The 26,615-nt window shown below is 59.0% G+C and overlaps 1 protein-coding gene across 2 annotated transcripts; it reads left to right on the top strand.

Moving 5' to 3' along the window:
• Positions 1–2,212: 2,212 nt before the first annotated feature.
• On the top strand, positions 2,213–26,615 carry ULK1 (unc-51 like autophagy activating kinase 1). 2 transcript variants are annotated; one of them, XM_021072523.2, is made up of 28 exons: positions 2,213–2,580; positions 2,944–3,036; positions 3,130–3,171; positions 11,505–11,537; positions 11,864–11,900; positions 12,599–12,772; positions 12,853–12,926; positions 13,189–13,290; positions 14,173–14,231; positions 14,318–14,400; positions 14,770–14,820; positions 15,144–15,232; positions 16,468–16,621; positions 17,487–17,547; positions 17,727–17,816; positions 18,318–18,443; positions 18,921–19,069; positions 19,182–19,268; positions 20,206–20,474; positions 21,103–21,296; positions 21,603–21,712; positions 21,807–21,950; positions 22,361–22,554; positions 22,678–22,850; positions 22,935–23,053; positions 23,366–23,523; positions 24,727–24,862; positions 24,949–26,615. In XM_021072523.2, the coding sequence occupies exons 1-28, from the start codon at positions 2,470–2,472 to the stop codon at positions 25,002–25,004; spliced, it is 3,168 nt and encodes a 1,055-aa protein (XP_020928182.1). In that variant the 5' UTR covers positions 2,213–2,469; the 3' UTR covers positions 25,005–26,615. The 2 variants fall into 2 exon arrangements, with proteins under 2 accessions (XP_020928182.1, XP_020928184.1); XM_021072525.2 differs by lacking the exon at positions 17,727–17,816.

Genomic DNA, 26,615 nt, shown 5'->3' with positions numbered 1-26,615 from the left:
TAGGAGGGGATTCTCTCATTTCTCCTATTGGCAACTCTGGTTGATTTTAAATATGGTAGTCTTGGAATTCCCATCATGGCTTAGTGGTTAATGAATCTGACTAGGAACAATGAGGTTTGGGGTTCGATCCCTGGCCTTGTTCAGTGGGTTAGGGATCCAGCTTTGCTGTGAGCTGTGGTATAGGTTGCAGACTCGGATCTGGAATTGCTGTGGCTGTGGTGTAGGCCGGCGGCTATAGCTCCAATTAGACCCCTAGCCTGGGAGCCTCCATATGCTTCAGGTGCAGCCCTAGAAAAGACAAAAAGACAAAAAGACAAAAAAAAAAAAAAAAAAAAAAAAAAAAAGGGAAGGCTTCATGAATTTGGGTGTTATTCTTGCCCGGGGGCCACACTAATCTTTTTTTATTTAGGGGGGCCACCCCCATGGGATGTGGAAGTTTCCAGGCCAGGGATCAAACCTAAGCCACCAACCATAGTGACAATGCTAGATCCTTAACTCACTGGACCACCAGGGACCTTCACGCTAATCTCTGTATCCTTCCAATTTTAGTATATGTGCAGCCAAAGCAAACTTGCATACTCACTGAACAAAGGGAGGGGATGGACGAGGCAGCTAGGGCATTCTGTGAGTGATCATGTGGCACTGGGAGACCTCTTCTTGGAAAGCAAAGATGGTGAGCCAGGAGATCCATTGCCTCATCCAGCTCTGATGGCTTCTGGCCCCAGTCAGTGTAGGGAGCCTGAATATCCTGGGCCCTGAAGCTAAGAGGGTAGGTGTAGATAAAGAGCTTCCGGGGCATCCTGAGTGGAGTTCCTCCCTGAGTGGTTGGCAACATAGCCCACTCTGTAATGGTGGCAGGGGAAGCCCTGGCCAGGGAACCTGCTGCTCAGAACTGTGTTCCTGCAGGCTGAAGTAACCATCCAGGGTTATTTCTGAAGGCTGAGGGTGGCCGGGAGGATTGTTTAGAATTCTGCATTTGCAGGGAGTTCCCATTGTGGCTCCTTGGTAACGAATCTGACTAGTATCTGTGAGGACGTGGGTTCTGTCCCAGGCCTTGCTCAGTGGGTTAATGATCCGGCATTGCTGTGAGCTGTGGTATAGGCTGGCAGCTGCAGCTCTGATTTGACCCCTAGCCTTGGAACTTCCAGATGCTCCAAATGAGGCCCTAAAAAGACAAAAAAAAATGTTAAAAAATTAAAAATTCTGCATTTGCAAAAGCAACACTTGAATATGATAAAAGAAATTCAAGGTGTAAGGTGAAAAGGACTGACTCTTCCCAAAGTAACCACTGTTAACAGTTTCCCCTGTGAGAATCCTGGTTTCTCTTGCTGGCCATGTGTCTTTTGGGCACACCACCTAACTTCTCTGGGCCTCAATTTTCTTATCTGTAAAAGAGGGATATAATAGCAAGTATCTCATAGAATCATTGTGAGAGTAAATGAGTTAATATGGAAATACTACAGCCTAGCATTTAGTAAGCAATGGGTTAGCTGTTACAATTACACAATATACCACATAAGTATGTATAGTACTAGGTACCATATATATGTATGTACATACATATATACATATAAGACTGTATACACACGTAGGTATTGTATACACACACCTCTCTCCAGATACTTTCTTAAATGACAAGTAATAGTCTTTCATTGTTCTGCATCTTGCTTTCACCGAATTATAAACTTTGGAGCACTTTTCATCCGAGCACACATATATTTAACCCTGCCTCTAAGAATCCGCTATGCTATTCCATAGAAAGATGCACCAAGATTTGCCTAACTTTAGACCTAGTTTTGGTGCCCTAATTTGGCGGACAATTTGTACCTATCCAACGCAATTTTAAATGCATAACCAGCAACGCAGTCGTTCTCTAAGAATTTATGCTGTTCAAGCTCCAGCCCTGGGGTACACAGGCCACGTCCCAGGTATTAACGGCGACTACGGCAAATGTGCTCTCCCGGAATGGGCAGAAAGGGACACAGCGCAAGGCTGCGGCAGAATAACCAGCCGGAGTGCGACCCTAGGCCCATGCCCGGGCTTGCAGCTCCCAGCTCTGTTCCCAAGGGGACTGGCCTGCTACTGGCCCCGCCCCAATACCTGGCCCCGCCCCAGTAGGCCCCGCCCCAGAGTCCTGCCCCCCGCAAGTGCCACCGCCCACTCAGCGCGGCCGCAGGCCAGGCCCCGCCTCGCCCCGACCAGGCCCGCCCTCAGGCCCCGCCCCGCCTGCCTAGCTGTGCGCTTGCGCCAGCGTCTCTGGCTCCGGGGCCCGGCGGCCGCGGCTCTTTTGTTTCCCTGCTGGAGCCCGAGCCGGATCCCAAGCTAGGGTCGGAGGCCGGGTCAAGACCGGGTTGGAGTCGGATCGCGTCGGCATCCCAGACTGCCCGATGGGGCGCGCCCCCTGCCCACTGCCCTCGGTCCGTGCCGTCGCCTGAGCCCCGGCCTGCCTGGCCCGGCCCGGCCCGCGCCATGGAGCCCGGCCGCGGCGGCCTGGAGGTCGTGGGCAAGTTCGAGTTCTCGCGCAAGGACTTGATTGGGCACGGCGCCTTCGCCGTGGTCTTCAAGGGGCGCCACCGCGAGGTGAGGGACTGGCGGGCCCGGACAGAACCCGGGCGAGAGCGATCCCCCACCCCGGCGTCCCCTCTCCGTACTCCACGCTCCAGGGGCCTCCCCCCGTATCCCACTAGGGACCCCACATCTACATGGCCAGGCACCAGCTCATCCCCACCCCACGCCCCAGAGACTCCCTCATCCCAATCCCACATCCTGGAGGCCCCTTATCCCCGCAGCCAGATACCCTCACCTCCACCCACATCCCCCTCACACACACTCCTGACTCCCGTCATCTCGAGGGACCTGCCAGGTGCTTACCTGGCTTGGGCAAGGCCTTCAAGGGGTCTCCGGGTTCCTAGCCCCTCAGGGATACCCCTGCTTGGTTTTCAGAAACATGACCTGGAGGTCGCTGTCAAGTGCATTAACAAGAAGAACCTCGCCAAGTCTCAGACTCTGCTGGGGAAGGAAATCAAGATCCTCAAGGTGAGCTGGCTCTGGAAGCAGGAGGGGAGGTTGGGGCTTGGGGGTTGGGGGGACATCCACCTTGCTCACAGGAAACTTGGGTTTCTGTCCTAGGAACTGAAACATGAAAACATCGTGGCTTTGTATGACTTCCAGGTAAGGCTTGGAGCCGTGGTCTCAGTGGGGAAGGGGTGTGTTTCCCTCCTAGGCTGACCCCAGTGTCTTGGGTCCCCTAGGCCAGCCAGGTGCTGTAGACCCCAGTTGGTTAGTAGTGGACTGTTCTAGGCCAGCATCTCATGTTGGGGGAGGGAGCTGGGCGCCCCCATGTGTGGATGCCTGTCTGGCCTGTCCTGCTCAGAGGCCTCATGGACCTTGGAGACCCCATCCTTGGCCCAATTCTGGGGCCCAGACTTCCTCTGGTCATGTTAGGAGGGCTGCCACCTTCCCGGCTGTCTGACTACCACAGGGACCAGCAATGCCCGCTGAAGGAGGTCTGGCTACAGCAAGACCCTCCAGGGGGAGGGGGGTGGGTAGCTGACCCAATGGCCCCGACCCGACCGCGAATCCTGTCCTGTCCCCAGTACAGGCCCAGGGCAGTCCTGTCGGCTTGGACCACCTGTCTGGGCCAGCCGATTGTTTGTTGACATTACTCCAGCGGCCTGGCATTGGCCAGTGTCTCCCTGCGTCAGACTGGGGGAGGGGAGGGGCCAAGGGAGATTCCTTCTTGCTGGCAGTTGGGGCCAGCCACCCAGCCAGGCGGCAGGCTGAGGCTGATGAGGCCACCTCAGGTCTAGCTGGCCCAAGAGGCCGCAGCTGGCTTCCCTCAGTGCCCTTAGGCCTCTGGACCTGCCGGCAAGGCCCAGCCCTGGCCAGGGTCTGGGACCCTGGATACCCAATTTGGGGACAAGGAACCTGAGGCAGCAGATCTGAGGGCCAAAGTGCTGACTAATGGTTTTGAAACCTGTTTACTGAGGCCACGGGACCAGCCCCTGGCTGAGGGGAAGTTCCTGGCCTGGCTGTCTGTGTTTTGGTAGCCTCCTCCTCCGCTGCTGTCCCCTCCCTCTCCCTTCAGAGCTGGGCTGTGGCCTTGGGGGTTGTGGCCTGACACAGATGAGATGAGGGGGGAGGGCCTAGGTCAGCGGGATGGCGCATACCTGGAAGCCTGGAAGCTGTGTTCTGGGGCCAAGTCCCTTCCCCCTTCTTTTCCTCCTCCTCTCCCACCCTTCCCAGCCCTGTCTCCCTCCCCCCAGCCTCTGCTGTCCTCCTTGGGCCACACACCTGGCTGTGGGCAGCGCCACTTCCTCCACGGCTTAGGCGCTGTGGCTTCCCTTGTGCAGAGGAAGTGCTTTAGAGGCCAGCCAGCCTCTACCCTCCAGGCCTCCCCAGCCCAGCCCAGCGCTATAAGTTCTTTGCCCTCGGGCTCAAGGGTGGCTCCTTGAGTTCTTAGATGCCTGTCTGAGACACATGTGGGACCCAGGGAAAAAGTGGCTTTTAAAACCCGATAATCATTTGGCTTTAGAAAAAGAAAGAGGGGTTCCCGTCGTGGCGCAGCGGAAATGAATTTGAGTTGGAACCATGAGGTTTGGGTTCAATCCCTGGCCTTGCTCAGTGGGTTAAGGATCCTGCGTTGCTGTGGCTGTGGTGTAGGCTGGCAGCCGTAGCTCACATTGGACCCCTATCCTGGGAACCTCCATGTTCTGTGGGTGCAGCCCTAAAAAGAAAAAAAAAAAAAAAAAAGAAAAGAGAAACAGGGAGTTTCCCTTGTGGCAGAGGAAATATATCTGACTAGTATCCATGAGGATGTGGGTTCCATCCCTGGCCTTGCCCAATGGGCCAGGGATCTAGCATTGCAGTGAGCTGTTGTATAGGTTGCAGATGCAGCTTGGATCCCAAGTTGCTGTGGCTGTGGCGTAGGGCAGTGGCTACAGCTCCAATTCGACCCCTAGGCTGGGAACTTCCAAATGCCACAGGGGTGGCCCTAAAAAACAACAACAACAAAAAGATAAACAGTACAAAAGGGACATGGAAAAAGGTAACTCTACCATCCCTGACCCAGTGGAGCCCCATCTCCTCCAAAGGCTCTCTGTGGGTGGGGACAGAGACACATCCTCAGCTACCCCTTTGCCGCCACACCACCCACTGTCCTCCTGTGGCATTTTTTACTTCAGTATGTGTCTTGGAGAACGTCTGGGTCACCCCCATATTAACTACCTCAATCTTAAATTTTGTGAGAAAATTATTTCTGCAAGGTTCAGCACCCAGACTCTGAAACTAGATGACCTGGTTCCAATCCTGGCTCTGCCACTTAAACTGGCTGCGCGTCCTTGGACGAGTGTCTTAACCTCTCTGTGCCTCCATCTCTTTCTCAGTAAAATAGAGAGACTCTGGGGTTGTTTGGTTGAAACTGGTCCTGGTAAACACTGTGAGCATTAGTGTTGTTCTGATTGTGGCCGTGGGTGTTATTGGCAGCTGCGTGGTGTTCCGTTGCCCCATATTCCACAATTGACCTCACCAGTCCCCCGCTGATGGGACATTAGCAAGGTTATTCTGGGATTCTGACATGTCAGCAGTGTGGTGGTGACTCTCCTTGACTCACCTCTGCTGTGTGCATGTCTGCAGGGTGGATTCCTAGAAGTAAGAGGATGCGTATTTTAGTTGGGAACAGTTGGCAGGTTGTGGTCCATAGAGAGTGGACCGTGGACACAGCAGGGCTGCCTGTCTCCCCACATCCTTGCCAGGAGGTCAGTTATCAGACTTCATCTTGGCCCATGTGAGAGGTAGAAAATGGCACCTCTTATGGTTTTGCTTTTCCCTTATGAGTGAGGCTCAGCATCTCTCGATATGCATGTGAACATTAGGGATGCCTCCTGCCCCAGGATGTCTTCCTGTGGGTCGCATTACCAGGGCTGCATGGCACTGTGGTTAATGGCATGGGTTAAAGATGCCGTACTTCCTTCCTCTGAGCCCAGCACTCCCATTTACTTATCTGTGTGACCTTGGGCAAGTCCGTTGGCCTCCTGGTACCTCAGTGTTATCCAGAAAATGGGAGATTATAACAGTACAGCTATGTTGTAGGGTGGTTGTGATGACAACTTGAGACGATATATGTTAAGTGCTTAGTTCTGTGCCTGCTGCCTAAGAAGATATTATTGATTTGTCTGAACTCTTTTTTTTTTTTTTTTTGTCATTTTAGGGCCGCATCAGAGGCATATGAAGGTTCCCAGGCTAAGGGTCTAATCGGAGCTACAGCTGCCGGCCTACGCCATAGCCACAGCAACGTGGGACCCAAGCCACCTCTGTGACCTATACCACACACAGCTCATGGCAATGCTGGATCCTTAACCCACAGAGCATGGCCAGGGATCAAACTTGCATTCTCATGGATACTAGGCAGATTTGTTAACCTCTGAGCCATGATAGGAACTCTGATTTGTAGCAACTCTTTATATGTTAAGGAAAGCCCTTTCATGACAGGCACCGAATATTTCCCCTCAGGTTGTGTCTTGTCTGCTGGGGGACTTTTTTTTTTTTTTCTTATACCCACAGCATATGAAAGTTCCCAAGCTAGGGGTTGAATCAGAACTACAGCTGCAGGCCTGCACCATAGCAACAGCACTGCGGGATCAGAGCCACATCTGTGACCTGCACCACACTTCACAGCAATGCTGGATCATTAACCCACTGAGTGAGGCCAGGGATCAAACCCCTGTCTTCATGGATACTAATTGGATTCGTTATAGCTGAGCCACGAGGGGAACTCCAAGGGGGGGCTTTTGTTTTGTGACCATATGGAATAGTGACTTGTCAGGCCCATGTGGGTGCCTGGGAGGAGGGCCCCTTGGATTGCCCGGAGGCCCCCAGATCTTTGGGGAGGTGGCCTTTCCTTTAGGACCAGAGGGGTAGCCTCTTGGTCTTACGCAAGCGTTCTGTGTGGGGTCCAGATGCACTCTTTCTGGAGAAAGTGGCCATTATGGGACATAGGGTATAGGACTGTGCAGCCAGGACTAACCCTGCCCAGCATACCCAAGGCCAGCACACTGTCCAGCTGGTTCCCACAACTGGAGTGACTCACTCACCCCAGCCCAGCAGACAGAGCCAGTTCCTTGTGCCTTTCGGTTGGCAGCCACCTCAGCCAAGGGGAGCGTTCTGTCTCATGGTGGGGTCTTTCAGGATAGTGCCAACCCCGGGCCTTGCTTTTTGCAGACCCCTGGCTCTTAGTGATGGGGCATAGTGACCCAGGCAGACTTGGAGGGTCCCGGGGAAGAAGGTGTGGAATCTGTGTTTTCTGTTCTGAAAAGTCCCCTGCTTTTTCCCAGTCAGGGAAGGTGGGAAGAAGCGGGCTGGTGAGGCCACGCCTGCCTGTCCCCAGGGTGCCGCAGGCCCACAATGGGCAGCTGCAGGAGGCTCCCTGAGGAAGGAGGGTGGGCCTTCCTGCTCAGGGTGGGGCCAGGCATCCCTTCCTGTCTGGAAGCTGTCCAGAAGGACCCGGCCTGGGGGCAGGGAGCAGCTCTGCTGTGGGTGGCTGTGTTCTGCTGACAGTGGCTTTTGCCACTAAGGAGTTAACTAGGTCAGGGCCTGCCCGCCCACCTGCCCACCAGGCCCAGCCCAGGATCACCAGACAGAGTGGGCTTGGCCCAGCTGGGGAGCTGGGATCCTATTAAGCAAAGCACCTTAGCACCCTGTGGCGGGGCAGCCTCCTACGTGCCTGGACGCCCGTGCCAGGCTGCCCGGGACACCTGGCCCTGACACCCGGGCCAGCCCTCTCCACCTCAGGGACAGATCCGGGGTTTACCACCCCTTCCTTGGGGGCTGCACAGTGGAGTGGTCAGGACTCAGGGCCCACCCTTGCCCCTCCCTTGCCAGCCGTGTGATGGACAGAATTGTAGGACCTCTCTGGGCCCGTTTGCTCCCCGAAAACAGGCTGTGACCTCCATGGGACCTGCCCAGTCCTCAGGTTGTGCTGGGGGTGACTGGGCAGTGAGGGTGGCTCACTGAAGGATGTGGGGCCCGGGGCGCCTGCGCCACGGCCGTGTTGGTGTTTAGGCATTAATAATATAATGGGTGGGAGTTCCCAATGTGGCTCCGCGGTAACAAACTCGACTAGTATCCATGAGGATGAGGGTTCTGTCCCTGGGCCTTGATCAGTGGGTTAAGGATCCAGCGTTTCTAGGAGCTGCTGTGCAGGTTGCAGATGCAATTCTGATCCCGCATTGCTATGGTTGTGGTGTAGGCCAGCTGCTGCAGTTCTGATTCAACCCCCTAGCCTGGGAACTTCCCTATGCCACTGGATGTCTGTCTGTCTATCCATCTATCTATCTATCTAAAGCAGGTGCCTAAGGACGAGAACATGGCTGCTAGCTCTCATCTGCCTCCTCCAGCGGGTGAACCCTATCTGGGCTCAGGCGCTCACTGCAGCCCCAGGAAAGTCCTGGGCTTTTCCGGTGTCTAGACTGACCCCTAAGGACATGGCTTGCCATCTGGAACCCACTTGGTCTCCACTCCCCAAGGGAGCTTATGAAAACCAAATACAGCTCATGAAGCAGGCTGAGGCAGAACCTTTCCAGGTTCTGGGTGGGCAGCAGGCTGGGCAGGTGTAGACAAGCTGTTTCACAGGGACCTCCAGACCACTTTCTTCTCCCAGAGGGGCCGGAGAGCTGGCTTCTTTAGGGAGGGATGGGGCATGCAGCCTTCCTGGAAAAGTGCCCCATGGCTGGGGCTTCAGGGACCTGGCTGATGTTGGCCTTGGAGGGAGGTGGGGGACACTCCAGCTGGCCTCGACTTCACAGCCCTGTGTGTTTCCTGACCTCACAGGGCTGAGGTTCCTGCCAGGGGTGGGGGGGTTAGTAACCCCCTAACAAGTAGATGCCACAGGCAGGGAGAGAGGCCTTCTGAAGCTCTCTGCACTCTCCCAAGTCTGGGGCTCTACAGAGGTGGGTGCCACTCCCCCTCAGCCCAGCCCTGCAGTGCTCCTACCCCTGGGCCCCAGACCCAAGCCCAAGAGGGCCTGCAGGGGATGAGGCTGAGCCCAGGCTCAGGGGTGGGGTGGGGTGGGGTGGGGGAAGACAGCCTCCATCTGTGCTGAGTGATATACTGGGGAGGTGGGACAAAGATCAGAGGGAGGAGAGAAGCCTGGACCCCCACAGTCTCACATGGCCAAGAGCCTCTGGTCTCCTGCTCACTCAGGCCTGTGAGGCCCCAGCAAGGCTTCCGGGAGGTCTGGAAGAGGGGAAGGCTGGGGTGTCAGGGAGTGGGGAGTGCTTTGGAGTACTGAGCAAGGGGAAGGGGCAGTTAGGACCCCTGGGATGGGCCCTGGGGGGCAGGAAGCATCTGGTGTCGCCTTTGGAAGCTCCCCTTGGCTGGAGTGGGTATGGTGGGTGCAAGGGTCCTGTGGATTCCTGGCATGAAGGGCTGTGTGTTGTCACTGATGCCACTGGGACCTCCTTTCTGGGGGAGGTGGTTGTGGGGTCCAGGGGTCTGCCTGGATTTGGGAGTAGAAAAGTAGGCAGTGCAGTGGGCTGCACCTCCCAGCTGGCAGGCTGCTGGTCCCCACACAGCCCTGGCGTGGGGGTCAGCGTTTCTGCCAGTCCTGGGGACACTCAGTGGGGATGGGTGCTGCATCCATTTTATTTCTGCCTTGCCTGTTTTTGTCACTTTGTCCCTACCTGTCCTGGGGGCAAGTTTGGGGCTTTCCTGGGGAGCAGGGTGCCAACCTTCTGGAAGACAGGTGAGAGCTAGAGGCACCTGGGCCCGAGTCCCCACCCTGCCCCGCTGGCTGTGTGGCCTCGGCAAGGGGCTGGGCCTCTGGGCCACTCCAGGTGCTGACAGTGCCCAGGAGGTATGTGAATTCTGGAGCATACTCAGCACCAGCATGTCACCAGAGTGGCCGTTGTCCAGGTGGCAACAGGTGAGGGAGCAGGTGGCCTGGGTATCACAGGCAGTGGGTGTTTCCATCTCCTGGGTTATTTCTGGGTCCTTATCTCTGGCACCTCCCTCTGCCCTCGGCTGGGTCCTCTGCCCAAGACTCACTCCACTCTGTGGTCAGATCCTCCCTGTGCCCCCCTCCACCGTGACCTCCTTCTTCTCCCCCTCTGTCTCCTTCCATGCCCTGCCCCTCTGGCCTGGGCCCACCCAGCAGGTCCCTGTAACTGGGGACTCACTACCTGCCCGAGGTTATCTCTCTCCAGCAGCTGGCCTGGAGGGGCGGGGCCGGGGGTGGGGCTGAGGCTGTGAGGGCGGGGCCAAGGCTGCTTTCGTGGACGGAGCCCACCTCCTCCCGTTCTGGGAGGAAGGCTTCTGCCTCCCTACCTGGGCCCGCCCCCAGGGACGGGCTTGGGACTGCTGGGCAGGACGTGCGGGAACTGGTCTGAGGCCCAGCCAGCCCCAAGAGGTTTAGTGGCCACCTCTCACCCCTGCTCACTGAAACATACCAGCCCTCCATGCACAACCCTTCTGTTGGTGGAGTTCTGGAAGTGTGGGGGGTTTCTCATTTGGGAGCTGGCATTTTATTTCCTTTTTTATTTTTTTTGGCTGCCCCCCGGTGCATATGGAGTTTCCAGGTCTGGGATCAGTTACTAGCCGTAGCTATGGCAATACAGGATCCTTAAGCCACTGTGCTGGGCCAGGGATTGAACCTGCATCCCAGTGCTTCTAGATGCCACCGATCCTGTTGCACCCCAGCAGGAACTCCTCAGAGATTGACATTTAAAAACAGGGTGTCACCCTGTGGCTTCGTGTCCTTTCTCCTCACCTGCTGGTGTGAGTCTGAGCCTAGGCCCAGCCTCCTGGGGCAGGGGGACTGAGCAGGGGTCCTTTGTCCTGCCGGGGAGCGGGGGATGTCATCCCTGGGAGCTGAGGCTGGATGCTGGTTCGGGGGGTCAAGTCTCTGCCTGAGCCTTGACCCCCCCTCAGGGCCACCAAGAGATGTCTCTCCTGCACCCCCTCCCTCCCTCCCCCCAGCCTGGCCTCCCTTGGGGCTCCACCCTCCATGCTTCAGACTCACTCCCCTTGCAACTGTGAGCAGAGCGCTGGTGGGGAATAAGAACTTGGTGCGTTTTCTCTGTTCGATCCCCGGCCTTGCTCAGTGGGTTAAGGATCCAGCGTTGCTGTGAGCTGTGGTGTAGTTCTCAGATATGACTCAGATCTGGCATTGCTGTGTCTGTGGTGTAGGCTGGCAGCTCTGATTTGACCCCTAGCCTGGGAACCTCCATATGCCGCAGGTACAGTCCTAAAAATACAAAAAAAAAAGTCACACCAGAGCCCACTTGGCTCTCAGATGTCCTCTTCTCCTGGCATGGCAGGCCCCAGGCCACCAGGCCAACCAGTGTCCATGCCACTGGCCTCTCCTGCCTGGAGCCCAGATGGTATGTTGGCATCTGTGAGTGCCAGCTGCCTCTGTCAGCGGGGCTAAGTCAGGCTTCCCAGAGAGCTGCCCAAGTGGAGGACAGGGCTCACTCTCTTCCGTCTCTCACTGCTTCTTATGTGTCCTGCAGGAAATGGCCAATTCCGTCTATCTGGTCATGGAGGTGAGTCCCTGGAGGCAAGCTGTGAGGACAGGGGGGCTGAGCCCTCTTGCTTCTTGGGTCCCTTTGTCATCTGGGGCTTAGAAGTAGTCCTCGTGTCTGTGGGCATAGGACCACCTCACCAGGAGCCCTGGCAGCCACAGCAGGTGCTGGAGGGGTGATGAGCATGCCCATTGACCTCTTCAAGCATGGGCTGCAGGGGACACCTGTCCCAGGGTGGTGGTAGGGCATCCAAGTGCCCAGGGAGGAGGCGTCCAGGGTGGGGAGGTGGGGAGGGCTTGAGGGTCTGCCCTGGCCACTGACCTGGGCCCATGGCTGCTCTCTTGCAGTACTGTAACGGCGGGGATCTGGCCGACTACCTGCACAGTGAGTGGACCCCCTGTGGCCAGATGGGCTGCATGCCCCGTCTCACCCTGACCCAGCCTGAGAGGTGGCCTGGCGTCAACGAGCTTTCCCGGGCCTGATCACAATGGCAGGTCCCCCTGGCGCCTGCTGGGGAACATGGAAGAGGGTGTGGAGCTCTACTGGGGACACATGCTGTGTCAGAGCCACCAGGGTTGTCCTCACAGGGCAGATGTGGTCTGGAAGAGTCACTCTTAAGCAGGGCACCTGCGGTCTGCTGGGATGAAGTGCCCCTCAGGGTCCCTGAGGCAGCTGGTTGGCTGCTCTGCAAGACGTAGGCCTGTCCTGAGCACCTTGGGCCCACACATTCGGGCCTCTGTGGGGCCCGGGTGTAGGTTGGGGACAGCGCTGAGATACATTGGTTCAGCTCCTCGCTCAGTGAGGGCTGGGACAGGGGCTCAGGGCACAGAGCTAGGGTTGGGGGGTGGGGATTGGTACACAGGAACAGGTCAAGCTTTGTGGTGTGTAGGGAAGAAGGTTCCAGACAGCCGGCAGCTGATGGGCTCGGGGCAGACGGGAGCATGTGCCCGTGCTGGGAGGGATGGCATAGGGGCTTCATGGACAGGAGCCCCTCCAGGAGGGAGGATCTGTGCCATCCCTGTCCCTGTGCTCGCAGCCCCTTGCTCCGGGGGGCTGGTGAGCTGAGCCCCATCTCCCCACAGCCATGCGGACGCTGAGCGAGGACACCATCCGGCTCTTCCTACAGCAGATTGCAGGCGCCATGCGGCTCCTGCACAGCAAAGGCATCATCCACCGGGACCTGAAGCCCCAGAACATCCTACTGTCCAACCCCGGTGGGCGCCGTGCCAACCCCAACAACATCCGGGTCAAGATTGGTGAGGCAGGGCTGGCCAGGGTGGGAGGTTGGGGGTGGAGGCCCCGGCCGCCCTCCTTACACCTCCTTCCTTGCCTGTAGCTGACTTCGGCTTCGCCCGCTACCTGCAGAGCAACATGATGGCAGCCACACTCTGCGGCTCCCCCATGTACATGGTAGGTGCGCCACTTCCACCCCAGCTGCCCCTAGAAGGGGGCGTCAGTAGTGTGGTCCCCTCCCATGTCCAGAGCTGAGCCCCGTCCTGTGGCCTCATGTTTGGGTGGCAGCTGGCATGGCCATAATGGTTCCCTCCACATCCGTGCCATTTGGGTGACAGCTGGCTGGCATCTGACCTGTGCGGCGGGTACCTGGCGGGAGCAGGCTCTGGCGGGTGCGTATTCAGTGCCCCTCCTCCTACGCTGACCCTTCATCCCGCAGGCCCCGGAGGTCATCATGTCTCAGCACTACGATGGGAAGGCGGATCTGTGGAGCATCGGCACCATCGTCTACCAGTGCCTGACGGGGAAGGCGCCCTTCCAGGTGAGGGCCGCTGCCACCTAGCTCACTCCACGTGGTCACCTCAGGGCCCTGCCCTGCTCCGAGACAAGGCCGGAGCCTCCACTGTCCCCAGGGCACACCCATGTGTCCACATGTCTGTCTGAACCAAGTTTCGTGGCCTCCTTCCACGCATTCCAGGGCTGACGTGACTCACTGAGTTGGCATCAGGATCCCAGGCTCTGGGGCGCACCTCACCCTTGGAAGGCAGTGGTACCCTCCGCTCTGTGGTGGACCCCAGAGGATCCTGGGTTCTGAGCCCACCCTCAGGGCCTGACCCAGCAGCTCTCTGCTGTCTGCAGCTTGCCCCAGAGCCTTCTGACTGCCTCGTGGCTTAGGCTGGGCCTTAGACCTTCTGCTCCTGCCACCCCACCGAGGCTGCCATTTTCCCGCATGGGCATGCAGAGGGCTGCCTCACCTGGCAGGTCACGTCAGCCTTGGGAAGGCAGCGGGCTGTCTCCTGGCTGTGCCCTGGTTCCGGGAACAGCGCCTGGCACAGCAGCGCTCAGTGAGGGCCAGCCAGGTGTCCCCCTCAGGGTGGGAGGCCCATTTGGGGGAAAGCTTATTCTGGGGCCCCTGTTGGAAGTGGGATACATGGGCTATTCTTTGATTTCAAGGAGCAAATGACCAGTGACACCAGTCATGTGGAAGGGGGGCGGGAATCCTGGCTACCTGGCTCCTGGACTCAGCGGTCCTGATGGTTTCATGGCCTGGATCGGGGGCTGGGGGAGCCCCTTCCTTGGAAATGCATGAAGGCACTCAGTGTTTGGCCATACGGGCTGGTCATGGGGCAAAGGGGCAGAGGCTCTGAACAAGCAGTGGCTGAGTGCTGTGGGATGCTCACCTCTCCCCTTGCCCACGTTGCAGGCCAGCAGCCCCCAGGACCTCCGCCTCTTCTACGAGAAGAACAAGACGCTCGTCCCCACGTGAGTGCCCCTCCCTCTGGCTGCAACCCCCCTCCCCCGCCCCCCACCCGAGGCTGCCTGGTGAGCATTGTGCTCTGTGCCCCCAGCATCCCCCGGGAGACCTCGGCCCCGCTGAGACAGCTGCTCCTGGCCCTGCTTCAGCGCAACCACAAAGACCGCATGGACTTTGGTGAGCACTGGCTGGCTCGCCCCCACCCCTCCCAGCAGGCATGGGTGGCAGGGGGGCAGGACCCTTCTGGCTGGCACCCCTGCCTCCCATGTCCTACATATCCAGCTCCCATGGGCCCCTGAGGCCACAGTGGGTGGGTTTCCCCAGTGCCCACAGCTCCTTGCCTGGCAGCACAGGTGGGTGGGGCCAGGCCTGGATCACCCTGCAGGGACCAAGTATGTTCAAGAGCCACCAGCTGGCGCTTTGTTGCCCTCCTCACCTGGTGTGAGGCAGCCGGGACAGGGGCCAGAGCTCAGCCCAGGGGACAGTGGGTGTCTTGGCCTTCACCCCAGGAGCCCTCCTGAACCCTAGGCCCTCTTATTCCTGCAGATGAGTTTTTCCATCACCCCTTCCTTGATGCCAGTGCCGCTGTGAAGAAGTGTGAGTCCCTGAGGGTCCCAAGGACTCCCCTTGGGCTGATAGCACCATCCTGGGCGGTGGGAGGGTACCAGCTCCTTAGCCTTCCTCCAGCCAGTAGTCACCCAAGGCCATTGGGTGGGCTGGAGCTCAGCCCACTTGGGGCAGCAGGTTTGGAGAGGAGGGGGCAGGGGCCTCCCTCAGGTTCCCTTCCAGGCCCTGGGTTCCTCTGTCCATGGGGCCCAAGCCAGCACTGTCCTCTGCGGAGGCTGAGGCTGATGCTGACGGGGTGGAAGCGTGCAGAGCCAGAGTGAGGGTGTCCTATCCTGACCTGCCTCCTCCGCCAGCGCCACCTGTGCCTGTGCCCTCGTACCCAAGCTCGGGGTCCGGCAGCAGTTCCAGCAGCAGCTCCACCTCACACCTGGCCTCGCCACCGGTGAGTTCTATGAAGGGTCCATGCTGCGGGCTTCTCTTCCCTGGGCTTTGGGATGGGTGGAGCCCTGCAGCAATGCTGTCGAGACTCTGCTGCCTTAGCAGCCACCTTTGTCTCTGCTGTGCCGTCTGGTCAGATCACCCCAGATAGACATGTTCTGCTCGTGAATTGTGGAGGGGTTAGAAGCGGGCAAAGACTGGAGTTCCCGTTGGGACTCAGAGGGTTAAGAACCCTACTAGTATCTACGAGGATTCCGGTTCGATCCCTGGCCTTGCTCAGTGGGTTAAGGATCCTGCATATTGCCGTGATCTGTGGTGTAGGTCACAAACATGGCTCAGATCCGGCATTGCTGTGGCTGTGGTGTAGGCCTGCAGCTGTAGCTCCAATTCGACCCCTAGCCTGGGAACTACCATATACTGTGGGTGCAGCCCTAAAAAAATAAAATAAAGGAGTGAAGAACCCCCGTCAGGGCCCCCCTGTCCCCATTCAGGATCATGGCAGCTCCAAGCCTTGGTGTGTGCTGGCTGGTATGCAGGTGGACTCGAACAGAGCCCTCATGTTCAGGGATCTTGTGTCCCGGGACCCCACCCACAGCCCATGTGACGGCACGGGTGGTGTGAGGTCTGCGAAGGTTGTGCACAGGGATTGGGGGGATTGGGGCTTGTCCCTCCCTCTGTCTGTCCTGCGCGGCCCAGCTGGGGCTCTCGCTCATGCCTGAAGGCAGACCTTCCAGGTGCCCCTTCTGCTGAGCAGAAGGCAGGGCCAGCCAACAGGAAGATCTCCTTTGCACATGTCCCCAGCACACCACACTGTTCAGGCCTTCACAGGACAGATGGCGAGATGGGGGGAGGGTGACCTGAAATGGGGTCTCCCTGGAGCTCTGTGGGAGCCAAGTGTTTCCTCACTCTGGGTGGCGGGGTGAGGTGACTGTCCCTTCGGGGTTCAGGCTCGGCCTGGGTGTGGCTTCAGAAATCACAGAGGATGGACTGACCTTACAGCTCAGCGGGTTAAGGATCTGGTGTTGTCACTGCTGCGGCTCGGGTGGCTGCTGTGGTGCAGGTTTGATCCCTGGCCCAGGAACTTCCACACGATGCGGGTGCAGCCTAAAAGGAAAAAGAAAGAAATCAGAGGAGAGGAATGGCCTGTGGGGAGAATAAAGTGCAGAGCCCTCTTCCCAGGGGTCTGCCCTCACCCAGGGCCTGAGCCCCAGTCTCAGTGACCTCCGCACTAACCCCCAGTCCCTGGGAGAGATGCAGCAGCAGCTCCAGAAGACCCTGACCTCCCCAGCCGACGCCGCCGGCTTCCTGCAGGGCTCCCGGGACTCAGGCGGCAGCAGCAAGGACTCATCCTGTGACACCGACGACTTTGTCATGGTCCCAGCCCAGTTTCCAGGTCAGGGATTCACTCGGAGGGGTGGTCAAGGGGAGCGCCGTGGGTCCCACATGTGCCTTGAGGATGGGCTTCTGGAAGCTTCCACACCATGGCTTAGCCATAGAGTCAGAGCTCAGCCCCGCTGTGGGCTGTGGGTGGGCAGAGGGCCATGAACAGACCCTGCTTTTCTCACCTCCCAATACTGTCTAGTACCCGAGTGAAAGCCAGCGTGGGCTCTTTCTGAGAGCCCTGCTCCGTATGGGGAGCTGTGCCCACTCTGTATTTGCTGAGGGTGTGTGTTGGTGGGGAGGTGCTCTAGCCTCTGGGGCAGGCCTGGCCCCTCCCAAAGCCCTGTCCTGGGGTCCTCAGATCTCCTGGTGACCCTGGATGCTGGCACTTCTCTCACTGGCCCTGCCAGCCCTGACACACCTCGCATAGGGCTGGGTGGGAGCAGGTGCTGGTGTCTAGTGGGCCACACCATTTGACCCTGGTTAGGGAGGGGCCCTATACCCAGTCTCGGGCTGCACAAGGAGAACGGCAGGAAGGTGGAGACCCAAAAGGTCCTGTAGGAGTGGACTGGAGCTGGGGACACCTGGCCTGGAGTTGGCTGAAGGCTGACAGGCAGGGCGGGTCTCAGAGGTCCAGGCAGGCAGAGGGGGTTGACAGTCCAAGTGACGGGTTGAGACATGAGAGCACTGGGCCCAGTGTGACCCCCAGCCTGCCCTTGAAGAGGTACCTTTGTGTCACAAAGCCAAGAGTCCCCACTTCTGTCTGTGTGGGGCCACTGGGGAGTCAGGCATAGAAGGTGGCCTGGGAGGGCTGTATGGAAGCTCGTCCTGATGAGAGAGGACACCTGGGCCTGGCCTCACCTATCTCCCTTCCACAGGTGACCTGGTAGCTGATGCAGCTTGTGCCAAGCCCCCACCGGACAGCCTGATGTGCAGCGGGTGAGCCCCTGCCCCAAGCCCTCCTTGTCTTGGGGGGAGGGAAATGCCTGCAGGCTGTCCTTTGACAGCCCCTGCCCAGGTTTGACAGGAAGGAACAGGACGGATCCCAGGGAGGGCCCCGGGGCTCTGTGTGCACGGTTCGCTCGAATGTGAGGCCCTGCCTGCTCTGTCTCCACCAGGAGCTCACTGGCGGCCTCAGCTGGCCCAGAGAGCCGTGGCCGGACCCCATCTCCTTCCCCGCCCTGCAGCAGCTCCCTCAGCCCCTCAGGGTAAGCAGGGCCCCTGGCTGGGCTGGGGAGCATTGTACTCCGCCCCAGGGCCGTAGCTGGGGCTTCCCTCGCGTGTCGCAGCTCCCCATTCCTGAGTCACGTGCTGGAAGAGGCTCTGCCCGCCTTCAAGCCCAGCAGGATGCCAAGCTCCTCCTGGGTGCTCCAGCAGAGAAGGAAGGGATGCAGACCAGGGTTGGGGGTAGAGGCCAGGGGTGGCTATGGGAACCACCCGAAACCAGGGTCATCACCACCCTTGACTTCCAGAGCTGGCCTGGCCTCGCTATCCTCTATCCCACTTCCTACTTCTGGTCTCAACCAGAAGCCACCTGGGTGCAGAGAGTGGATGGAGTGGGTTGTGGACAGGCAGCCTCTGGTACCCAAATAGAAACAGAACCAGTTATGTGCAGAAGCACGGAAGCAGGTGGCCTAGAGTGGCCTCTGCCCCAGGATGTCTGGGTCAAGCGCCCCATCTGCAGTGACCCCAACCTCTCTACCCCACAGCCGGGCCGGTGCATTCTCCAGCAGCAGGTGTGGTGCCTCTGTCCCCATCCCAGTCCCCACTCAGGTGCAGAACTACCAGCGCATTGAGCAGAACCTTCAGTCACCCACCCAGTACCAGACCGCACGGTGAGTGCAAGGGGCTCCCCAGTGGCCAGGTGTGTCTTGGAAGAGAGTAATGAGAACCCCACTGCAGCCCACTGGGAGAGGTACAAGGCCATTTCACATGCACAGTTGTGTAGGCTCCTCACTGTGTAACTGTTAGCACTGCCACTTACTTTGTGGACATACTGAGATTCTAGATGTGTTGAGTGTTTTCTGAGTGTCAGTAAAGTGTCTTGTGTTTACGAAACCGGCATTGATTTTTATAAATTTCAACAGACAGGAGAGGGGCCTTTTTTTTTTTTTGGTAATTCACAGAAGCCACTGGGGGTTGGCGGTTGCCCAGGCAAGGGATTTCGACCTCAGGCCTGAGGGTGCCCTGGGCACTCCCGCCTGGTTTTCACTTCTGGGGAAGCCCATTATTTGAATGGAGGGGGGCCCAACATGTGGCGTGCTCATGGGCATGGCTGAGGGCTCATACCTTGTGCCTTCTTGTGTGCCCAGGTCCTCTGCCATCCGCAGGTCGGGCAGCACCAGCCCGCTGGGCTTTGCACGGGCCAGCCCATCGCCCCCATCTCATGCCGAGCATGGAGCTGCCTTGGCCAGGAAGCTCTCCCTGGGTGGAGGCCGGCCTTACACACCATCTCCCCAAGGTGAGCTGCACATTGCAGAGACTGGGCGTCTCCCTGTGTGAGTGGGGGGTGGGGGCACACGCACGTCGTCTCCATCCCACCTTGACCTTGGTGATTCCTCTTTTCTCCCAAGTCGGAACCATCCCTGAGCGGCCAGGCTGGAGTGGGGCGCCCTCCCCACAAGCAGCTGAGATGCGGGGTGGCAGGTCCCCTCGACCAGGTAAGTACAGTCCTAGCCCGATGGGTGTGAGGGTGGAGCTTGGGGTCGGGGGGCAGCGTGGAGGAGCTGGGCTGACCTGTCACAATCGTCATCTCCTAGGAAGCAAAGAGAGGGAGCGGGGAGGAGTTCCCATCGTGGTGCAGTGGTTAACGAATCCGACTAGGAACCATGAGGTTGCGGGTTCGTTCCCTGGCCTTGCTCAGTGGGTTAAGGATCCGGCATTGCCGTGAGCTGTGGTGTAGGTCGCTGACGCGGCTCAGATCCCGCATTGCTGTGGCTGTGGTGTAGGCCGGCGGCTACAGCTCCAATTAGATCCCTAGCCTGGGAAGCTCCATATGCCGCGGGAGCGGCCCTAGAAAAGGCAAAAAGACAAAAAAAAAAAAAAAAGAAAGAGAGAGGGTGGGGGGGAGGTTCCATGAGACTATTTTTACAAGCTGAAGCCTGGAGTTCTGTTGTGGCTCAGTAGGTTAAGAATCCAGCTGGTATCCACGAGGACGTGGGTTTGACCCCTAGCCTCACTCAGTGGATGAAGGATCTGGCATTTCTGGGAGCCGTGGTGTAGCTTGCAGATGTGCCTCAGATCCCGCATTGCTGTGGCTGTGGTGTAGACCAGCAGCTACAGCTCCAATTCCATCTCTAGCCTGGGAACTTCCATATGCCGCGTGTGGCCCTAAAGGAAAAAAACAAACAAACAAGGAAACAAAGCTGAAGGCTTCAGGTTAAGGAGGTCAACTCTGGGGTTCAAACCCCATCGCCATCCCTGCTCTCTGTGCCTGTCTCTCAGGTGTGCAGTGGAGCATAGGTGCAGTGCCACACAGGTGGCTGGGAGGGTGAAGGGGATCATTAGCAGATTTGGTGGCCTCCGTGCACTGTCCTGGTTGGTGTTGTGGCCTGGGCCACAGACAGCTGTGACTAGGCCTATCCTGTCCCACCCCAGGCTCCTCTGCGCCAGAACACTCTCCCCACACTGCTGGACTGGGCTGCCGCCTGCACAGCGCCCCCAACCTCTCCGACCTACATGTCGTCCGTCCCAAGCTGCCCAAGCCCCCCACGGACCCGCTGGGAGTGGCATTTGGCCACCCGCAGGCCAGCCCCCCGCAGCCCTCCCATGGGCTACAGTCCTGCCGGCCCTTGCGTGGTTCACCCAAGCTGCCTGACTTCCTGCAACGGAACCCCCTGCCTCCTATTCTGGGCTCCCCTACCAAGGTAACGGGACTCCGGACCCCAAGGGGTGGGTTGGGAGAGTGGCCGTTGCTGTGAAAAGATCAGAGGGGTTGGCTCTGCACTGTGGACCTCCCCCCCTGCACTGTGGACAGGAGGGGCCCAGAGGTGGGCCCCCCAGAGCCGGGGTATTCTGCAGTGGTTGGTGGCTGGCTCCATGCGTCTCCCATTTATATGTCCCCATGATGAAAACTGGCCCCCAAACCCATTGTGCTCTTTGGCCCTTAGGAAGTGTCCCGACCCTGGTCCAGCGCCCACACTCACAAGAGCCCAGGCTGCCATCGTGGGCAGATTATTTAGTTCATCCCCTGCCTCAGTTCTCCTGTCTGTGAAATGGGGCCAGAACCTGCAGCTGCCTTATGGTGTTTCTGGGAGGATGTAGGTGCACTCGCGTGTGCCCTCTGCTGTACACATGTGTGCCCGTGCATGTTACCTTCCTCCAGCACAGGGTGGAGTCAGCCACACACAGGTCTCATCACACCTTAGCTGCAGAGACCTGGGTCTTGGAAGATAGGGGCTTTGTGGCGTGGGGCCCTGCAGATGCTGGCCAGCGCCGCAGACCCCGTTGGCTTGTTAATGCCGTCGTGACTCAACAGCCCCCTGCCCCTCCTAGGCTATGCCTGCATTCGACTTCACCAAGACCCCCAGCTCCCAGAACTTGCTGACCTTCCTGGCCCGGCAGGGAGTGGTCATGACGCCGCCTCGGAACCGGACGCTGCCCGACCTCTCCGAGGCGGGGCCCTTCCAGGGGCAGCCAGTGGGCCCTGGCCTACGGCCCACTGAGGACACCAAGGGCCCCTTTGGCAGGTGAATGGACATTGCCTGTGGGAGAGAGACCCAGCCTGTCTGGCTTCACCTGTACCTCATTCCCTCTGAGACCCCTTCTGAGCTTGTTTGTGCCTCTTCAGTGGTGACACTACCTATCCTCGGGGTAGGTGGAGGGACCAAGTGGGCAGCAGGGCAGGTCAGGTTATGGCAAGCTGGCCTCAGAGTGCTGACCAGGCTGTGAGGTCCCCAAGCCCTGCCTGTGGGACAGTGCTGGACTATGGGTGGCCTGGTGCCCAGGCCCCCGGACCCCAGGGCACCACCTCTTCATGGCTCCTCACCCTTCAGGTCCCTCAGCACTGGCCGGCTCACTGATCTACTCCTTAAGGCTGCATTTGGGACGCAGGCCCCTGACTCAGGCAGCACGGACAGCCTGCAGGAAAAGCCCATGGAGATCGGTGTGCAGGGGGTACCTGCGGGGGCAGAGGGGTGCTCTGGGAAGTGGGGGACCATGCCAGGAAGACCTCTGAGCCCATCTTCTTGCTCTCCCAGCACCCTCTGCTGGCTTCGGAGGGAACCTGCACCCAGGAGCCCGTGCTGCGGGGGCCAGCAGCCCTTCCCCCGTGGTGTTCACCGTGGGCTCGCCCCCCAGCGGGACCACGCCACCCCAGGGCCCCCGCACCACCATGTTCTCAGGTGAGGACCGTCAGGAAGCCCCTCAGGGCTGCAGGGACTCCTGGCCTGAGTCTTATCAGGAGGCCTGAGGGCCATTGCTATTGAGTAGGGACAACTCTGCCCTTCACACCGAGGTGCTCTGGGAGGTCGTCCTTGTGGGGTCAGGAATCCTGGGCTTGGGGCTGCCTTGGGGTAAGCACAGGTCATGCAGATGGGTGCCTGCAGTCCCAGCCTCTAGACTTGAGGGTCTCAGCTACAGCAGGCGGGACCCAGCAGGGGTGAGGCTTCTGCTGTGGGGTCTCTTCCCCAGAGGACGTGGGTACCGGGTTTAGGGTCACAGTTGTGGAGGATTCATAGTGGGAGCATGCCCTGAGCCAGGGCGGGGGAGGGGTGTGGCAGGGGGCCTCTGCCCACTGGCCCTCTCCCCACAGTGGGCTCCTCCAGCTCCCTCAGCTCAGCTGGCTCCTCCTCTGCCCGCCACCTGGCGCCTGGGGCCTACAGTGAGGCCACTCTCGAGGTCCCAGCCCCTGGCCACTGCTGCAGCTTCGCTGACCCTGTCACTGCCAACCTGGAGGGGGCCGTGACCTTCGAGGCCCCTGATCTTCCCGAGGAGACTCTCATGGAGGTGAGGGCTGTGCTGGGGGCGGGCATGAGGCTGGAGCACACGTGCCTGCGGGCAGGGGTTGGTCCCAGGAGTGTTGAGGTCTGTCCCCTTCAGCACTGGCCCCCTGCTGCCCTGTTCCCACAGCAAGAGCACACGGAGATCCTGCACAGCCTGCGCTTCACACTCGTCTTCGTCCAGCACGTCCTGGAGATTGCGGCCCTGAAGGGCAGTGCCAGTGAGGCAGCTGGGGGGCCTGAGTACCAGCTGCAGGAGAGCGTGGTGGCCGACCAGATCAGCCTGCTGAGCCGCGAGTGGGGGTGGGTGCACCAGTGGGCCTGGTGGGGAGGCAGCCTGGGGTGTGGGGTCCCCAAGGCGCCTGATGCCTACTTGCTGCCCCCCAGCTTCGCAGAGCAGCTGGTGCTCTACCTAAAGGTGGCTGAGCTCCTCTCCTCGGGCCTGCAGACCGCCATTGACCAGATCCGGGCTGGCAAGCTCTGCCTGTCCTCCACCGTGAAGCACGGTGAGTGCTGGGCTCAGCTCATGCCTGGAGTGTTGGGGGTAGACACCGAGGAAGGGGTGCTGGGGAGGCCTTTCTGAGGAGGTTACCTGGTGGAGGAGCAGCCAGGGCATCCTGGGAGGGTCAGGTGCAAAAGCCCTGAGGCAGGGCCCCATGTGTCCAGGGGACGAGAAGGTGCAGTGTGTGTTGCTGGAGCAGAACACGTAAGAGATGGGAGATGGGCCCTGCGGACATTGTGAGGGGCCCTTGCCCACTGGTTGCACTGGTCCCCCTCGTGGGCCATGCTGAGCTGATGGGGCCTCCTATCCCCCACAGTGGTTCGGAAGCTGAACGAGCTCTATAAGACCAGCGTGGTGTCCTGCCAAGGCCTGAGCCTGCGGCTGCAGCGCTTCTTCCTGGACAAGCAGCGACTCCTGGACCGCATCCAGAGCGTCACGGCAGAGAAGCTCATCTTCAGCCATGCAGTGCAGACGGTATCATGGGCGGGACCACAGGGCTGGTGGGGAGAGTGGCCAAGGAGCAGGCAGGAGTGGTCGATGGCCTCAGCTGTGCCACATTTCAGGGGATCACTCCCAGGTGGAGAACTGCACCACGCTGTCCCCTTAGCCACAGGTGACACACCGGCCCTTCTAGGCCCCAGCAGGGAGCCAGGAGCTTCCCCTGGGTTTCATTCTCACTGTGTGGGCTCCACAGCACAGGCGGCGCCCCTGGCCACATTCCTCCCTGAAACTCAGTTTCCTTACGTGTAAACAAAAGACCTGGTTTTCAAGCCTCTCAGCAGGCGAATTGGCCTCCAGAAGAAACCGATGCAGGCAGCTTAGCTCAGAACACACAGCTTAAACACAGTAGGGAGTTTGGGGGTCTCTGCTCAGTGCTCTGTGTCTGTTGCTTTGGGGTCATTGTGCCCAAAAAGATCTACTTTGGAGGCAATGTCTTTTTTCAAGAAAATTCACCTGTGTGGTAAAAAGGTACAGTCTGCAGAGTTCCCTGGTGGTTTGGCAGGTTAAGGATCTACCTGGCATCGTCACTGCTGTGGTGCAGGTTCCATCGCTGGCCCAGGAACTTCCGCATGCCACAGGCATGACCGAAAAAACACAATCTTGGGGAGTTCCCATTGTGGCTCAGTGGTAAGGAACCTGACCAGTATCAATGAAGATATGGGCTTGATCCTTGGTCTAGCTCAGTGGGTTAAAGATCTGGCATTGCCCTGAGCTGTGGTGTAGGTCACAGACACGTCTTGGTGCTGTGGCTATGGTGTAGGCTGGCAGTAGCTGATTCAGCCACTAGCCTGGGAACTTGCATATGGTATCTGCAGGTTCAGCCCTAAAAAAAAAAATTAAGGAAAAAACCACAATCTGAACAAAAGTAGAAGAAAAGCCTGCCTCCTTATCACCAAGCTCCCCCTCTCCTATAGGTGACCCCTTTATCAAGTGACTTAGGAACACTCTGTTAGCCGGGTCGGGGATGCTGACCCACCCGGGGTGGAGCTAATCTGATCTGTAAACCCCTGCCTGCCTGAGGCCCATGAGCATCCGTTTAGACCCTCACCTACACAGGGGCCCCCACACCACACTGCCCCCATCACTTGCGCCCTCCACGTAGGGTCGGTCAGCCCTGGGTCCCCCATCCCCAGTGATGGGGGTGGCCGGGGCCCAGCCTCCACCCTTGCCCGGCAGGTACAGTCGGCCGCCCTGGATGAGATGTTCCATCGTCGGGAGGACTGTGTCCAGCGCTACCACAAGGCCCTGCTGCTCATGGAGGGGCTGCAGCAGATCCTCACAGACCAGGCGGACGTGGAGAACATCGCCAAGTGTCAGTGACTGGGCTGAGGGGCAGAGTGGGGTGGGGAAGGGGGCAGCCAGGCCCCCCACTCACAGTGGTGCCCTCCCTCACTGCAGGCAAGCTGTGCATCGAGCGAAGGCTCTCGGCCCTGCTGAGTGGCATCTGTGCCTGACCACCCGGAGGCCTGGCCCACTATGCCCGTGGGGCTGAACCATCTCTGCTGATCCTGCGGGGGAGGGGGCAGTGTGCTGGCTGGGCTTCAAGGGACAAGCCTGTGGCCTTGACACTGCTTGCTGGAGCCAGGAAAAGGACTGTGGCTTCCCATTCAGCGTCCAGAGCTAGGCCTCGAGCTGCATCTTCATCACCTGGACTCTGCAGCCGTGGACTTCAGGGCACTGGAGGGCCCTGCACAGAACCTCCACCCAGGCCAGTCCCCTGGCCTTGCTCACAGGCAGAACTCCCAGCCCAGCCAGTCATCAGAATTTCTCTCCCGGCTGCCTCCATGGCAGGTGGGGATGCACAGGCAGCTCCTGACCCCACCTAGACCCCAGGGTCATCACGCTGAGGACAAGCCAAGGCCTGGAGACCATGATGCCCACTCAAGCCAAAGCCGCCAGGCCTGCCCAGTGGATCCACCCAGGAAAAGGTGTGTCCTCCTGGCTCCCACCTGACCCTTCCCCAGACCACCCCTAGCTTTGTGAGTCACCCAGCACTTTATGCAGATGGACTGGCCCCGGTCCCAGCTGTTGCACTACAAGGCGCGTGTACATATCCATATCCACACACATACAGAAGTAGCCCCATGAGCGCGTGCGCTGTGCCTGCCAGCCCGGACCCCCCGGGAGACACAGCCGTCTTATTTAAATGTTCTTTTAGGGACGGACAGTATGAAGCACCGAGCTTCCTAAAACCCAGCACAGACGTTACAGTCTTTCTCACTTTACTCCTAAAACGTGTCTTATTTTCTTCAGCTTTTTTGTTTTTTAAAGAAGAAAACTCAAAACAAGTTGAGGACGTTTATTTTGAAATGGTGGGGGGCAGGACAGGGGTGGCCTCAGCGTCGATGCTGAGACCTGGGCGGGGCGGGGAGCCCTCCCGCTCCCTGCCCCCACCCCGAGCCGCTCCCTGCCCGAAGACAGTGGGCAGGTGAGCAGCACCGTGTTTGTGCAAAGCTCCCCCGTCCAGTTTTCACAGTAGGTTTTGATGTCAACCCCCCTCCCCCACCCAGCCAGGTCCTGGCTGCTGCAGGGGGTGGTCCACCTTCCAGGCTCAGGGGGGCCTTTCCTGGTCTGCCCAGCTCCTCCCAGAGTGTCCCTCAAATGCAGAGGGAGCCGTGCCAGCCCAGGCACCCATGGCAAGGGCTTCGAGGTCTCCACACAGACCCGGGCGGAGACCCTCTCGTGTTTCTCTCTTGCGATACTTGAAATCTCGCCACTGTGCTTGGACGTAGAAGAAGAGGAGCAGCCCTGGGAGTCGTGTCTGTCTCATCACCCGTGACTTAAGTTTCTCCCTACTGCGCAGAATGTGTTCGTATTTATTGCTTTATGGTCGGCCGGAATCCAGGGCCACCGGGAGGCTGGCGCCATGGGAGGGGTCTCTGGCAGCTGCCCATCCCGCTGCCTGCTTCCTGGGGTGCGGTGTGCGTGCTGCCAGCCCATCCTGTTCTCCGCAGCACGGCTCTGGACCCTCGGTCTACTTTAATAGAAGTTTTGTGTGCTCTCCCTCTCTTTGCGTTAAATTGTGTAACAACAATTTAAGGAAATAAAACCTCTGGAATTGTTGA

This window comes from Sus scrofa, chromosome 14 (assembly GCF_054392235.1).
Source record: "Sus scrofa isolate SSC_HxYL_T2T_F1_AM1 chromosome 14, Sscrofa_HxYL_maternal_Yorkshire_Landrace_v2.0, whole genome shotgun sequence".
In the NCBI taxonomy this organism is placed as follows: Eukaryota; Metazoa; Chordata; class Mammalia; order Artiodactyla; family Suidae; genus Sus; species Sus scrofa.
The sequence above is the reverse complement of the archived record's forward strand: the minus strand, read 5'-3'. Positions and strand labels throughout refer to the sequence as shown.